This window comes from Cygnus atratus, chromosome 1, assembly GCF_013377495.2.
Source record: "Cygnus atratus isolate AKBS03 ecotype Queensland, Australia chromosome 1, CAtr_DNAZoo_HiC_assembly, whole genome shotgun sequence".
NCBI lineage: Eukaryota > Metazoa > Chordata > Aves > Anseriformes > Anatidae > Cygnus > Cygnus atratus.
In genome coordinates, this window is record NC_066362.1 from 154330622 (window position 1) to 154347357 (window position 16736).

General features: G+C 39.0%; 1 protein-coding gene across 4 annotated transcripts in view; it reads left to right on the forward strand.

Moving 5' to 3' along the window:
* The window catches only part of ABCC4 (ATP binding cassette subfamily C member 4), a 153014-nt gene that overhangs the window by 101828 nt on the left and 34450 nt on the right, over positions 1 to 16736 (forward strand). For all 4 annotated transcript variants that reach the window (XM_035564875.1, XM_050716991.1, XM_035564878.2 and 1 more), the window contains 6 exons: positions 448 to 598; positions 1210 to 1329; positions 5161 to 5271; positions 6763 to 6863; positions 10010 to 10201; positions 14580 to 14735. In XM_035564875.1, the coding sequence (XP_035420768.1) occupies positions 448 to 598; positions 1210 to 1329; positions 5161 to 5271; positions 6763 to 6863; positions 10010 to 10201; positions 14580 to 14735 (831 nt within the window). The remainder of the gene's footprint in view (positions 1 to 447; positions 599 to 1209; positions 1330 to 5160; positions 5272 to 6762; positions 6864 to 10009; positions 10202 to 14579; positions 14736 to 16736) is intronic.

Consider the following 16736-nt stretch of genomic DNA (forward strand, 5'->3'; position numbering starts at 1 on the left):
TTTAACTGAAAGTCGGTCTTTCAACTGTCTTTCTTTTTACCTGGAGTAAAAACAATCACTGATTCATTCACAAGATAGCTTGGGTTCATCAAAGATGATTTGTCTATTCCACTAATTACTTTGTTTTGTTACAGCAGTCACAGAATAGTCCATACAGTGAGATGCTAATGTTCAGTCGATGAATTTTGTAAAGATGTTTCTTAAATAAAAAATAATTAATAAGAAAACCATAAACTGCACAATTAGTCTATTTATGTATTACTGTAAATTCTTCAAGTTGCTTAAAACTAGATGTAGTTCATGTTACACAATGCATCCACTCTAAAATTTGGTAGTTTTGTTTAAACATTTAAGTGTTTCAATAGTGTTAAACAGTTTTATACATGTTCTAAATTAAGTTCTTCTGGCAAATAATTTTTTTTTTATTTTGTTTCTATTGTGTTGCAGACTCTCCTACAGATTTTTGGTGTGGTAGCTGTGGCTGTGGCAGTGATTCCTTGGATACTCATCCCCTTAATTCCGCTATTTATTCTTTTCATTTTTCTTCGACGATATTTCTTAGACACTTCAAGAGATATTAAACGTCTAGAATCCACAAGTATGTAGCTTAGTGGGACTTGATGTTAGTTTGAACCCTGCTTACTATTATGTGAAATGCTAGCATTTTATAGACAATCCATCAAAGATTCTTTTGTTATGAAAATAGCTTCCTTATTGCCTTTCTTCTCAACCAGTGAATTACATGCCTAACTCCTGTTTCATGTAATGATAAACCTTAGGTATGTCAGTTTAACAATCTATAAGTAAAGTTAGTTATGAGCATGCTAAGTCACTGGTCTTACATGCATATACTAATGGTGTGTCTGACGTAATCTGATTCTCGTGCCTGACTTTAACTTGAGTAGGTTAGGAACTATTAAGCATTACCAACAACAAACATGTTTGCCTCATGTCATTAATAAAGCTCAAAGAATTTCTTCAGTGACAGTAATTGTTAAAAATTGAAGACATTTTTATATAAATTAATTTGCCTATCTGATTCTGACAGAGTAAGAGGACTTTGGTCGAAGATACAGCATATTTATTCTAAAAGTATGCAGTACAGTAACTTGTATGGTTAAATACAAAGGATTAAAGATTAGTGTGGTACAAAAAGAATTAAATGTTGCCTGTCAGCTATTGCTACGTTACTCTCATTTCCCTTTGTAGCTCGAAGTCCAGTGTTCTCCCACTTGTCATCATCCCTCCAGGGACTTTGGACTATTCGGGCTTTGAAAGCAGAGGAAAGATTTCAAAAACTATTTGATGCACACCAAGACCTCCACTCAGGTTTGTGATGAATTGACGTGAAAAATCAAATACTTGCTTTGTAGGAGGGAAATATCTTTTGCCCTCAGCGACATGTATATAATGTACATTAAAATCAGTAGGAGCTGTGCATTTGTCTCTTTAGGGTAAAATTTCTCTGTTAGAACACAAAAGTTATCTGTCTAGATTTTGAGAGTTTACTTTGGGCTGTAATATAATTTGAAATACCCATGCTTATGTTTTAACAATGTCTAAGATAAACATTTTAAAGTGTGCCTGATAAGAATATTTAAAGAATCATTTTGACATTTTTCTGGATTCCAACTTTAAGGGGGGGGGGGGGGGGATGACAAGTTATATTATGAAGTGTTTAATATTAAGTAATGTGCTAGGAGTGGGCAGAGATAATTAATATCTAAATGATCATATTGGAAAAGTTTTGTAAATCCCTCTTCCTTTTTACTTTGAGTGGCATTCAGGGCTTAAACATAAAAACAGTATTAACATGACCAGAAGGTATAAAATATTAGCATTCTGCAAGCAAAAGAAATATGATTTAGGTTTGCACTGAGTTTTTACTATCTGTCAATTAAATACTCTATATTAGAATGTTCTTCAAGGTGCAGCAGAACACAAGTTTGCAATTCAGTGTTTGTTAGGTAAGATCTTGAATTTCCTTGTCATAAAGTATACGAGTATATCCTGTGGCTTTTTTCTCATTTATGGACTGCTGAGTTTTCAGACCAAAACAGACCAGATGATCTTTTCTGACTGTGTGTTTATCACATGCCATAGAAACTTGCCCACTTAACTCTGTGTTGAGCCCAGTAATTCGTGACTGAGGAAACACACCTTCCAAGGAGGCAGCTCTAGATTTGAATTTCCTGTTACGTAGTATTTTCATCTTGCTACTTATTTGGCCAAATCAATTTGTCAGTAGCTGGTAGTAAGGGAACACATAGTTGGTTAAATTTTATATTAAAAGGTATCTTTGTAAACTACATATACAAGTTTCACTATAGAAAGAGGACTGTGACCTTCTATATAAATCTTTTCTTGTATTTTAGGGTCAGGTCAAAGGAGCATAAACACTGTTTTCCAATCTAGTTTATGCATCCATCTCTAACCAAACTGTCAATAACACTCCTGCTGAGCAGCGTAGGAACCTGCTTTTGAGATGAAACTTTAGTGCTTAAAATTGCCCTGTTTTGCGTACTTACATGCTTAATGGTGTTTTTCCCACTGAAGTATTTGGCGTATGCCACTTTACTTAGTGTGCGTGTGATTTTAGGTCCTCAGACGGAACAGCGGGGGCCTGGGCAACAAAGGAGGCCAACAGCATCCTGAGCCCTGTTAACGGAAAGAGAGATGTGATTATCCCCCTCATTTAACATTTGTTAGGCTATGTCTGGAATCCAGTTTTGGAACCCCAAATATGGGAAACATGCTAACAAACAGGAGTGAGTTCAGTGGAGGGGCCACTAAGCCAGTCTGGGGACTATGAGGAGAGGTCTCCCTGTGAGATGAGGTTGAGGAGACCAGACGTTTCCAACTTGAGAAGGAGAAGGGTTAGAAGGGACTTTATAGTTGCCTTCCAGTGCCTGTGAGGATGTTACCAAAAAAGACAGAATCAGGCTATTCATAGTAGTGCATGATGGGAGGAGAGGTATAACAGGTATAAGTTGAAAGGAGAGGTTTGCACTGGATATGAAAAACTTTTCACCATGAGGGCAGTGAGGCAGAGGAGCAGGTTGTCTGAAGATGTTGTGCAGGCTCCATCCACTTGAGATAGTCAGAGCTCAGCTGCATAAAGCACGGGGCAGCATGATCTGCCCACAGAGCTGACCCTGCTTCGAGCAGGAGGTTGGACTAGATATCTCTTGAGGTTGTTTCCACCCTGAACGTTTCTTTGATACTGAATGTGTGCAAACCATAGCTGATAGAACAGGATTAGCCTTTCATAGTAGCTCACAGAGTTGGAGTGTTGGCTTCTTAAGTGCTCCAAAGAGGTTTGAACTCTTTCCTGCATCACAGAAGGCTCTTCCAGTCAGCAGTGTTCTTGTTTAGTGCTTTTGCCTGGAGTAGTCTCCTCCACTCTATTTAAGGCTGAGCCTGGAAAGTGGAACACTCCCTTCAAACCCTGGTTCAGGGGTGGCTATGAACTTGATGTTAAATAACCTGTAGATAAAAAAACATCTAAAAGACTTGAGGTCTGACCGAAGCCTGAGCTTCCTTCCTGCTAGTGCAACATCTCTATAAGAGAGCTCTTGAGTCATCACAAGTTGCATCATGATGATTTTTTGTTAGTTCCCAAGAATGTCATGTTCCTGCACACAGTGGCCCTGATTACACAGGGAGATTGCGGAATGATCCATCTCCAGCAGACAATTTAGTGCACCTTCCTGTAAAACAGGATCAGTGGAGCAAAACCTTGGAGCTGAAAACCTACAACACAGGTGTCCTGGTCTTACAACTATGCTCTTGCACTAAATATGACCTTTCATGTCACCAGGGAGCTGTCATCGGCTCTATTTCCTGGGATACTCAGCTCCTGGGTTTCAGAGAGGTACTTATATTTTCTTGGTGAATTGCATTTCTCAAACGAGGTTTGTGACTTGATGTGTCTCTCCTTTCTGCATATATCATTACCTGAGCCTAGGGATATGACTGTCTGTTAAACCATACCCAGTATCTTTTGTTTAATGAAACCAGCTGCTAAATCAGGCACATGCAGTTAGAGCTGATGTAAAGAGGTTACCAGCTCTGGCTTTGACCTGGCTGCCTGTTGTCATCCTCACTCTTTCCCCCCCCACTGCCCTCCAGGAGTTACCTGCAGTTCTGTTGGCTGAGTTGTTGATTTGATCACTCTATAACTTGACTATCCAAAATGATCTGGCATAAAAACAGACTTAACTTCCTCCCTTTTTTTTGTGGGAAGGATTTTTCTAGTTTGAATCTTTCCCAACGCTGGGCCAAGGAAAAGTTGGAACAGCACTGATTTTTAACATGTAGTAATGACAAGCAGTGCAGAAAGGGTTGGGATGGTAATCTTTTACTGGAACTTGGTAGCAGCTGGAATGATTCATCCGACTGCATCGTAAGCAATAAATAATGCCATACTTTGTTATGGCCATTTGACTTCTGTTTTTGGCCCTGAGTTCAAACACTTTGCCTTCTGTATTCAATATCTTTTGCTGCTGTCTCCTGTATCTTGTACTGCAGAATGTCTGTCTGGGATGGAATTTAGCACCAAATTGTGGACACCTACATGCAAGTGCCCAGTGGAAATGTCCACCTGTGAGCTTCTCCAAAAGTAGATATGTGCATTTGGCCACTTGAATAGCTCTGTAGCTCCACTGAATGTATTGAGTAGCTCTTCTCTGCCTATAATGGGAGCTTAACCAGCTGCAGCTGTCTTCTAAAGACTTGGCTCTGACAGTTGTGTTGTGATACACTCTGTTTAAAAGCCTGTAGACTGTAGTCTGGCTACAACAAATGTAGTTGTTCTTCCGCTTTTTGTACAAAACTCCCATCCCAAGTCCAGGAAAGGCTTCCATTTTAAATAAATGGGCTGTACTTCAGGCCTTGAATGTTCTTCTTTTTATTACTGTGTTTTATAATAGCCCTGGTTGCTGCTAGTGTGAAAACTAGGTCAGAGAATTCCAGGAAAACTGGACAATATTCTGATCATCATCTGCCCATAAAGATGTGCACTTGAAGATGACAACTTTAAATGAAGGGGAAAAAAAAAAAGAAACACAATATCAACATGAATTAATTTATTATTATTATTATTATTATACAACTCAGTTTTCTAATGATCCACTAATGTCTTTGTAAAATACCATTTAGAGGCCTGGTTTCTATTTTTGACGACCTCGAGGTGGTTCGCTGTGCGTCTGGATGCCATCTGTGCCATTTTTGTTATAGTGGTTGCTTTTGGTTCCCTGCTTCTCGCCAAGAGTAAGTATGGATGTTAGAAAGAGTTCACCCATTAATTACCATGTATAGTGATGTCTAATTCTTTTTCATAGTTTACTGTTTCTAATTGTTTAAGGATTGTAATTAAGTTAAATGTTTCTTTCTAGATCATGATCTCTTCCTCAGTCTAGGGCATTGGGTCCGTATCTCCTTTTCTGCAAATACTGGAGGCAGTTCAGACGTCTTCCAGGCTTAGGCATGCAACTACCATCATCCCCAAATGTGCAACAAACTTGCAGATCTGTAGTCTTTGCTTTTGTTGAGATTCTGGCTGTCAGAGCAATAACAACAAATAAATCTTTTTCCCCACCTTTGCCTTTCTTTTTTAGCCCTACAGGGCTTTGCTTTTCATACTGAAACACCCACAGAGCTGCTTCTTAACAACTTTTTTCCTTTCTGCACATGGCACAGTAGGCCAAAAGGCAAACTAAAATTCCTAGGGATACTTGTCTAATACCTTGGATCAGCAGGATAGGCCAGTTGGAGAAAGAAAATCACCTTGTAATAATACATTTTATATTCACTGTCACTCATGAACTGTCATTAGTATATGCATCATCCAGGATGTAATTGGGTTAGATGTACTAGAAGAAGATAGTCATCTAAAGTATGAAGGAAGAAGTAATTATCTTGGACATGAAAATTAGTGCTAATTTGCTGTTTTTGTTTCTTTTCTTTTTCTTTTGGATATGTTCTGTATATGCATGTGTGCTTTAAAATTTGAACACTGTGCTGCTTGACACTGAAAATTTTGAGCTAGGTTTGAATTTATTAGAATGCAAAAAGACAAGTCAAAACAATGGTTCTGAATATTTCCTTGCCTCTGGATAAGGAGTAGCTCTCTTGAAGTCAATAGAGCTATGCTAGGATAAAGTTCAAGTTAGTTAGAAGACAATCATGCTTAATATTGGGGCAGACAAAATTAATTTATTTTATGAGAGCAGACCCACTGAACACAATAAAAGTTTATGTAAATAGGGGAAGAAATATTGTCCTATTATTTTATCTGATCACTTAAAACTGTACAGAGTTGATATAAATGTTTGTAACTTATTTTGAAATCATTTTACAATAATTTTTTGCTTGGGTTTAGCGGCTGATGTAAATCCCTTAGAAAATGACTGGAAAATTACTAATGCTTAGTGGGGTAGGGATGACATTAGCAAGACATGTAAGTATGGTTTTGAGATTGAGCCTCAGTTCCTAGATAAAGTGCAAAGCCAAGAATCAAGATTGTCTTTTCAGACATACAGATAATTTCCAAAGCTTAAAAAAAATAAAATAAAAATGCTGCAAGTAGCTGTTCTGCCCGGAGCTACTCATCATCACACAGATGGTAAGGATGGTGTAACCAAACAAAATTCTGGCTGTGATACTTCCATCATGTAAGTAACCTCATGAAAGTGAAGGTAACTTGAGTTTTGTGTAATTACCAGTGTACCTATTTGATTCTCTTTTTCCTTTGTTCTGCAGCTTTGAATGCGGGGCAGGTTGGTTTGGCGCTGTCTTATGCAATCACTCTCATGGGAACGTTCCAGTGGGGTGTTAGACAAAGTGCTGAAGTTGAAAACCTGGTAACGTTTACTTCTTCCTTTTTGCTTCTTGCTTCCTTTTTGTAGTTGTGACATAAAGCCTCAAGGATGGGATTCTTCTTAATTAACTTAGGACATTAATACCTTAGCAAGCAATTGAGGCACCACTTACAGTCAGCAGAGTAGAGAAAAATAGCCTCTTCTAGGGTATAATTTGTCTGACTGATTTTGAATGTCTATTCAGATGAATCATCCCTCTCCATTGATAGTAGGGGAGCCTTTATAATCACCCTTTACAGCAGAAAGGATTCTGTCTAGTTATAGTGGGGAGATCTGCATTGCATGTAGCTAAAATTACATAAAATTAATCCCTGTATAAGTAAGATTTTTTTTCGTAAAGATTTCTTAGATTTGGGATTTTTAATTTTTGTTTTGCATTATTGCATCTTAAAATTTTGTTTATATCTCTCATTGCAATTTTTATGGTCCTGTTAATTGCTGTAAAGGCTTAAACCTTAAATTGGTGCAAGTTAACAAATATTTGCAAGTATTTAAGCATATATTCTGCTGAGAGTTTGGTTTTGTTCTGCTGAGTGTGTTATTGAAAATAAACGAAGTAAAATACCCTCCACCAATTTACAATATTTACTAATGTGCTCTGTTTTGCCTATCTACTTTTTAAGTTAGTGTATAAAAAAAAGATTGTAAAAAGAACATACTACGTAAGAAGCATGCTTTTCTGTTTTATGTTGACAGTTGAAGTTTACTTGTAATTACAATTTGCCGACCATACTGTAGGAAATATATGCATTCCTTTAGTAAAAGGAATGAAACTATGTTTGATAACAGATAAATCATAATGTTAGGTTTGTACTTATTTATTTTTTGTCTAGCACACTGCTTCTTCGGAGCATTTTTCATGAATAAGGTAATGGTGACAGACTTTGGTGAGAAATGGGGAGAAAGCTTTCAGGGTTTCTTTCTGTACTGGTTAGGAAGATTTGGAAGTGTAAATCTATGGGGTTCCTATGTAGCGAGTTACTGTGTTTGAGGCTGTAATTCAGAAATGCCTTGGAGGAGGAGGACTCACCATTCACTAGCTGCCTTTGTTGTGGAATGGTGATCATTTTATGGAGCTGTGATTAGCATCAACTTCTTTGATAGGTGGATATCCAACACGAATCCCTTGTTATTAATGGCTGACTGTATTTGGGGGAGGCAAGAACAGTTCCTCTCTATTCTGCTCTGTTAGTCTTACTTTACATGTTTTTCTTTGGAGCTTATTTTGTAATGTGGAAAGGGCAGGCGGCAGTGAGGTCAGAGAACTTTGCTGGTCAATGGCTTTGTGTTCAGGTTGAGGCCAGTGATGAGTAGTGTCCTTCAGGGATCTGTCTTGGGATCAGTGCTGTTTAATGTCTTTATCAACGACATAGACAATGGAATTGAGTGCACCCTCAGCAAGTTTGCAGATGACACCAAGCCAAGTGGACAAAAGTCCAAGTGCAAGGTGCTGCACCTGGGCCAGGGCAATCCCAGAGCTGAGCACAGCCTGGGAGAAGAACTCACTGAGAGCAGCCCTGCGGAGAAGGACTTGGGGGTGCTGGTGGACAAAAAGCTCCACACGAGCCAGCAGCGTGTGCCTGCAGCCCAGCAGGCCAACTGCGTCCTGGGCTGCACCACCAGAGGGGTGGCCAGCAGGGGACGGAGGGGATCGTGCCCCTCTGCTCTGCCCTGGTCAGGCCCCGCCTGGAGTGCTGCGTCCAGGGCTGGGGCCCCAGCACAAGGAGGACGTGGGGCTGTTAGAGCGGGTCCAGAGGGGGGCCACGAAGTTGATCAGAGGGCTGGAGCACCTCTCCTATGGAGACAGGCTGAGAGAGCTGGGGATGTTCAGCTTGGAGAAGAGAAGGCTCTGGGGTGACCTTATTGCAACTTTTCAATACTTAAAGGGCGCTTATAAACAAGATGGAGAGCAACTTTTTGCTCAGTCAGACAATGGCAGGACAAGGGGGAATGGTTTTAAACTAAGAGGGGAGATTTCAATTAGATGTTAGGAGGAAATTCTGCACTCAGAGGTTGTTGAGGCACTGGCACAGGTTGTCCAGAGAAGTTGTGGATGCCCCATCGCTGGAGGTGCTCAAGGCCAGGTTGGATGAGACCCTGGGCAACCTGATCTAGTGGATTGCATCCTTCCCCCCACGATAGAGGGGTTGGAACTAGATGGTCTTTAAGATCCCTTCCACCCAAGCTGTTCTATGATTCTGTGATTCTATGAACTCATTGCCCGGTAACTTCTGGCCTTAAAGCCACTCCAGGCAATGTAAGCCTACTAAATGTCTTTATGATGGCCTTTTCAGAATACACCTGTGTGTGGTTGCAGTTAAGTAAAATGAATTGTACAGAATAGATGTATGGGTGAGGGATGCGCACCAGAGCCTAAACAGAACTTCTGTTATTTTCCTGAGGGAGATGAAAAAGCGTCTAGATAGCTCAATTTCTGTTTCTCATCCCTCCCACAAGACTAGGGACAGCAGCAAATACTGCGCTTCCTTCCTATCTGGTTTAAAATGCTCAGGAAAACAAGTTTTGCTGCATATTAAGGCAATGATACGGTGAAAACTATCTTGGATTTTGGAATTGCTTGTGACAAACATACTAAAAAGATTTGCTACGGGTTAGTGCAGTGGTAATGAGGAAGACAAAAAAGGGAAAATGAAGCTGGTAACTTGATGTTAGTAGCCATCATGGATCTGCCTGTAGTTCATATGGCAGTTTCATTTCTAGCTCTGTCTTCCTAACACACAGTGAAATGGTGTCATCTTACTCAGGACTGACAGATAACTATCATAGCTTAAATTTCTTAACAATTATGCACATACTTAAAATTGTAATTTATCCCACTGATTAGAAATTCATGCTTATGTATGGATTTATGTATCATGATAGATTGGAGTCTGTAGTAAGACATGAAATTCGTTCTTTCTTTTCCTTCAGTAGTATAAAGTAAGTATAGGACAGTACCAAGCAGTTCTATCTGTACCTGAAAAAAAAAACTCTGGAAAAATTTACATTGAATCTTTGCTGTCAAAATCCATGTACATACATACATACATACATATATATATATATATATGCAGTGTATGTGCAATAAACTGAAATTTGTAGATACCTGTCTTCTTTCTTCCCCTTAGATGATATCAGTAGAAAGAGTAATGGAATACACAGATCTTGAAAAAGAAGCCCCTTGGGAAACCAACAAGCACCCACCACCTGAATGGCCAAGTCAAGGAATGATAGCATTTGAAAATGTTAACTTCACTTACAGTCTAGATGGACCTTTGGTGTTAAGGCATTTGTCTGTTGTAATTAAACCAAAAGAAAAGGTATGTATATGGCTGTCTTTGCCTATTACAGAAATTAAACAAATATGATCATTGAAAAGAAACTGTTATAAAAATACATTATAAAAGAAATGGATGTTAGGAAATCAGATAAGTGTTATTTTAAAAAATAAGTCGTAGTCATATTTAATAACAGAAGTTGGAGCCTATTGATTTCCTGTAAATGTAGCATAAATGCATCTGTGAACATGACATTTCTAAGTATCAAAACAAAGGGTTAAACATTCAATAACTTTCTGATAAAATTTGGGTTTCATCAAAAAGTGGCAGACATTCAAAATACCGACAAAACCCCAAGTGTTCAAATCCAAAGCAAATGGAGCTGCATTAGGAAATCGGGAATTCAGTAGAGGAAACATACATGGAGTGAAGGATGTCAGCACACAAGGTGAGCAGACACAATTGAAAATGAGGAATGTACATGTTCTTGCACAGAGCCCAGAATGGAAGAGAGAAGAAAGAAACACAAATCAGTTGCATAACTTTAGAACTGAGGATTTTATTTCAGTTCCTGTCGGCTACCAATCCAATTAACTGTTGCCGTTAATTAGATTGGTAGCCAAAAGAAACATAGAAATAAAATTCTTCCTCCTCTGCAAATTTGACTCTTCGTCCCCAGTTTTGACACTATCCCAATTGTAAGAGTGTTGCAGGGAAGGTCTCCCCCACAGACAAAATTAAATTAGAGCCCTGCAGTGTTAATTCGTGCTTTGCTACATTTCCAATGCACATGTACTTCTTTGATTAGGATATCTTCCCTAGGAGGGTGGTTCAGCTCTCTACAATCATTGCCTTGGCCTCACTTGTAACATGCTTTTCCATTCAGTCCCAAACCTGTTTCATTCCTCAAGTGGGCCTTTTTAATAACATGCATGTTACAAGAATTCAACCCAACTTTGCTTCATGGAGACAATCTCATGGAATTAGGTATGGACGAGTTAAGAACGGTGTTTAAGAAGAACTAAAGAGATGTTTATCTGCTGTCTACTTTTCTTGCCTATGGGCCATCTCTTCAGCTGTTATATATCACTCTAATGTAATAGCAGACAAGAACATTTACATTTCTTAGTGAGAGACGGAAATAAAATAATAATAATAAAGAAGAAAACGGAAGCAAGAGATATTAACAATGTCTTATTCAGTCCTTGGTGGGGGCAGGAGGAGGAGGGATGACTGGGGGTATTTATTTTTGCTGAGTGGTTATGCTGTGGTTTTGTCATCCTGAAGTGAATTTGTCCAGCTTGAAACTATTGCCAAGAATTTCATGTTTGTTTTCTATGATGTTTTGCACAATACTGCAGTAGACTGCCACTGTGTAAAATAAATCTCCCAAGCATCTGTGCCCCTTATATTGTTTTTAATTATGGAGAAATGTCTCTTCTGAACCAGGTTTCCAGATGCGCTGGGGGTTTCTGCCCATGTGGCTGTCAGTGAGAACTGTTGTGCCAGCTTAAACCCCTGGCTGCTTCAGACTTCTGGTGGCTGCAGTGCCTCTGATGGAACGAGTGAATTTAAACTTCTGCCTAGTTGTAGTTTTTCCTATAGCTGACCCAGCACCAAGTCTGTGAGGCTGTAGGTGCAGTAAGAATGGAGGAGATAACTTCTAAGGGATCACTTATGGATTATGGTGCCTTTACAGCTGCCACCTAAGCTGCATGTTTAGTATCTCCGTACGGTCAAAGCAGGCTCGGAAGGTCCTTCTGTTGAACCATCTTTGCTAACCTAGCATGGTCTGCCTGAGGCAGACCAGAGGGTGGTCATGCAAGGAGCTCTGCCAGCAGCCAGCTGTGATTAACTTCTTCAGCCTGGTGTAGCTGAAGCAGAAGGTTAGCATGTGCAGCCTTGATTTTTAAAGACCAGTCTTTGTTTTAGGGGGTTTAGCTGAATTCAACAACTTACGAATGAGTATGGACTAACACTGTTAAATACACCTTGCCCCAACAGATCCTAAATCTGAGGATGTGGCTACATGAAAAAAGTTAGGAGGGGTGAGGGTCTAGATTTACGGCATGGCAGCTGTTCACGCAGATACTCAGGGAGGTTGCCTGAGGGGTAACAAGGGCAGTTTGAGAGGAGTAGCTGACGTGCTGTAAATCTCACTCTCATTTTTTGTTCAGCTCCACTTTGAAGTACAAGTGACATTTGAGTAATGATGAGTCCAGTATAGCAGGTGTACTCTCGTGTATACACATGGTGTACATCGGGCTACAAAATCGTGTCCAGATGATTCCTGTTAGGCGGCTGGAACTTCTATTTGCAGACCGTCCTTGTGTTTGCACTGGTTATGAACAGAGACCTCAGAAGAATAAAATGTATAAAAAAAAAAAAAAAAAAAGTGTATAGGGAGAGCTGTTTCAAATTCATGTCAATTTTCAGCAGCCTGTAGTCAATTGGACCAAAAATACAAATAGATTCTTCTAAATACTGAAGAGCACAGTCCTTTCATTGGATGCCAAACTGAAAGTGGGATTTTGACAATATGCAGAACAGCTGCATTTTTATTTTAAGTATCAATTTTTTATGTTTTTCTTTATATTCTTAATACAATACTTTATATCACTGACATTTACAGAGAAACAATTGAACTTTTGTTTTCATAACTCTGTATGTCTGTATCCATTCAGCATTTTCTTTTTCAGCTGTAGTGTAACTGTTCATAACTATTTTTCCTTTGTTTCATATCATTTGGTTTGACATCACTTAGAATACAAGATATTTTATAATTTATTGTAACAGATTTGCTTATATTGTGCAGTATCTTTACTAATAAGCACGGTATAAATGTTAGTTTATGTACAATTGTACAACAATGAATTTTTGGATGAAACTGTTAAAGCAGAAAATAGAAGTAGGAAACGCTGTTTAGATCATGCAGTGTAAGTTGCTCCTTGTAGTATACCTTTTTAGTGTTTTGTGTATTTTTGCTCAAATGTGGGCACTGCTGCTTTATCTGGGGTCAGTGTCTCTTGCTATTAGAAAGTTTTTCCTTGCTCTTCAATGTAATGTTTCCTATGCTTAATTTCATTCCAGCAGTCATTACTGCATACATCTGAGTCTCAGGCAGTGGGTAATTCCCTCTGGTGTCTGTACGTATATTCATGAAGGTTTTCATGTTTCTTCCTCCTTTCTGCACCCAAATCGCTTCGCCAGGCTATATTGTACATGTTTAATCCTCATAAATCCTTCCTCGTAAAATCAGTATCTCCAACCCATATTAATTTTATGTTGCACTTCTCTGAACTCTTTCCAGTAGGTTGATTTCTTTCTGGAAATGTAGCAATTAGAACTGAGTACAGGAAATAACAAATCCTGCCAAATCAGATCTGTGTAGAGAGCTACACCCATCACCTTCTATGATACAATTGATTACTGTACATTGTTTCCTCTAAGAATCCCTCACCTGAAGACAACATTTAAAAAAAAAAAAAGAATTTGCTGTTCAAGTAGTGTTTAATCACCACTAATTATATGTCTCCTCTTACTTATTAATGGCCTTACTTTCTCCTAAGTCTTGATTTCATATAAGTATTTGTAGATCTTACCCCTTGTCATTAAAGTTAGCAATCCCATATTTTGTGTTGTCTCTACCTCTGTTCTCTGAAAGCATTATTTTTTCACATTGCACACAGTTTCTTATTTTTCCTTGGGGAACCTATAGAAGCCTGAATCACTATGATTTTATTATTCACTGTTTCACATGTTTAGACAAGAATTTCAGCTTGCCCGCGCAGTCTTGTAGTTTCAATGCTCATCTCCTCACCGCTGAAGCTATCTGAAGCATGAATACTGTTTATAATCCTACTGCTAGTTTTAGCTTTATTTTGGCTCTAGAGCTTGACTACTTTACAGAACTTTACCTTAACCATACTAAGCAAAATCAGTCTTAGTTATGTAAATTGGGAATAGCACTCATAAATTACTCCTGAAATGCTTTGTAAGAGTCCTTTTTTGGATTGAGAAGTGGATGCATGCCTGAAGTGATTTGCCTAATGTCAAAGAGCAAATGAGGTTTAGTGTAAAATTGGCTAGCTTGAATCACATTATTCTACTCACTGAGCTCCTTTATCTTGTTTATACAATAAAACACAACACCTTAAGAGAAAATCTTTGTTAGGAAAATATTTCTTTCACCTTTGAATGATATGATCGAAGAAATCACTGAGGATCCAATTGTCACCTGAATCCCAGCTGATTTGGGGGGGAGGTTTTTTCCTCATGAAAAAAAATGCTAATTATAAAGTAGTTTTATTTGGTGCTTGTTCTATTATAAATCCTGTGATGTTGTAAAACTATTGCTTGACATATTAATTTATCCTGCAAGGCTCTTGGTTTGATTGTACAAGCTTGGTTTGTTCTGTAGGTTGGAATTGTGGGAAGAACAGGAGCTGGGAAGAGCTCTCTTATAGCAGCCCTCTTTCGGTTGGCTGAACCTGAAGGAAGAATCTGGATTGATAAGTACTTGACATCAGAGCTAGGCCTCCATGACTTAAGGAAGAAAATTTCAATTATACCTCAGGTAAGAAACTGACTTTGCTATCAACATTTTTCCTATAGCCCTGTAGTATTTAAAATGCTTTGCCAGGATATGTTCCACATGCACCCCCGTATTCAGTAGATAGAGAAACTTCTGCAAGGCATTATTCTGAGAGGGTGGTTGGGCACTGGAACAGGCTCCCCAGGGAAGCGATCATGGCACCAAGCCTGGCAGAGCTCAAAAAGTGTATGGACATACTCGCAGACATATGGTTTGATTTTTAGGTGGTTCTGTGTGGAGCCAGGAGTTGGACTGCGTGATCCTTGTGGACCCCTTCCAACTCAGGATATTCTATGGTTCTCTGATTCTTATTTGAACAAAGTCTTGATTATTTTAAGATAAATGGAATCAGCTTTGGGAACTGGAAGGTTTTCTTCCTAGTTTTGTTCCCTGTCTATTCCTCTGGAATAAGTGCAAATATATGTTAGCAGTATTCTGTCCTCCGTGAGTGGGAATGAGCAAAGAAAATCTGGTGGGAATACACCAAGCTTCAGCAATCCTCTGAAAGGATCTCCAAAGTTGATCCTTTGGCAGAAACTACCTGATGCGTTGCTGAGGCTTTCTTAATAAGGGACTTTATGGGGACACATTCACCTCTGTAGTCACTCCTTTACAAAGTGACTGAGCCTAGATCTTGAAAGAGCAAGTATGCCGACTGGAAGTGAGCTAACAGCCTTCCCATTAGTGGGAGAGGGCTGGAGAGGAGGAGAGCAGGGGAAGGGAGAAAGATGAGTCATTATGACCTATAAATAAAAACTTGGTGATCTTCAGAAGCTGAATGCAGGAAAGGCTGCAATGAAGGAAAAAAACAAGACAATATTGGGAATAGCCTCATCTCTGATGTTGGAACAGAAGAATGAATGTTCCAGGAAGTCCCGTAGACCAGAAGTGTTGTCTTCTATTGTCTGCCTTTCAAGTGAGACAATGAACCAGAGAAGGGTTGTGTATAACCTCAAAACTTCCTGAAGGCAGAGCCTGTGCAGGTTGCCATGTTTCATGAGGGCTCTGATCTCTCCTGTGATCCTCCCTCCCTCTCCAGTGGAGAGTAAAAGAAGAGGGAAAAGCTTATATGTTGGAAATGCAAAGTCATCTTTCTGGCAAATAATTCATCTCAGTTCTATCTACCTGCTAGAACAGTAGGCTGGAAATCAGAGGAATTCATTTGCCGTGTTTAGCATTAATTCTCAGATCTCTGTATTTTATTACAGGAGCTGTATTTAGAATCCTTTGACCATTTTTGTATCTGAATGTTTGCTAGTCTGCTGGCAGGATGGCATTCAGAGTGTTTATATTACTTTCTTTAAATTGAGAATCTGATAAAAATGGTAACGAAGAGCGGTTCTGAGCCTCCCTGCTTACCTGCCTTTTTTTTTGTCCTTTCCAAAGAGCAGGAGTCAGAAAGTAGATATGCTATTATTAAAAAATAATAATAATAATAAAATAAAAGGCCAACAAACAAAAAAGAACACCACTCCCCCAACATTTGGATTGCTGCCTTATGCAGGCTGCCATTTTGTTTCTGCATGCTGAGGTATTTGTTTATGCACGGCAGAGGTACCCAGTGGAAATAGTCACCTTTTCATATCTAAAGAGAACTTTATGTGGACTTTTTTTTTCTTTTCTTTTTTTTCTTTTTACACTCGTGCACAATGTTCTTTTCTCCTGAAAATAGATGATCATCAGTTCATTCAAGGTCTACAGCTCTATGAAAGCCCTATCTGTAGCTATTGCAGGTGATTTCTACATTTGGAAGCATTCAACCCAGTTGAATAAAATAGTGCTGACAGGAAAGCTGCTGGTCAAATACAGTTTCTACACGCTGAGTGAAGCAGATGCTCAAAGTTCACTATTTAATTATATGTGGTGGTTTGTTTTTTCAAACATTGGTTTATCACATGGTTATAAAACTTAATTTAATCCAGTAGAAGATTGTGGTAGGGTTTTTGTCATGGTCTCAAAGGGTTTTAATTATCTGAAGGGTAG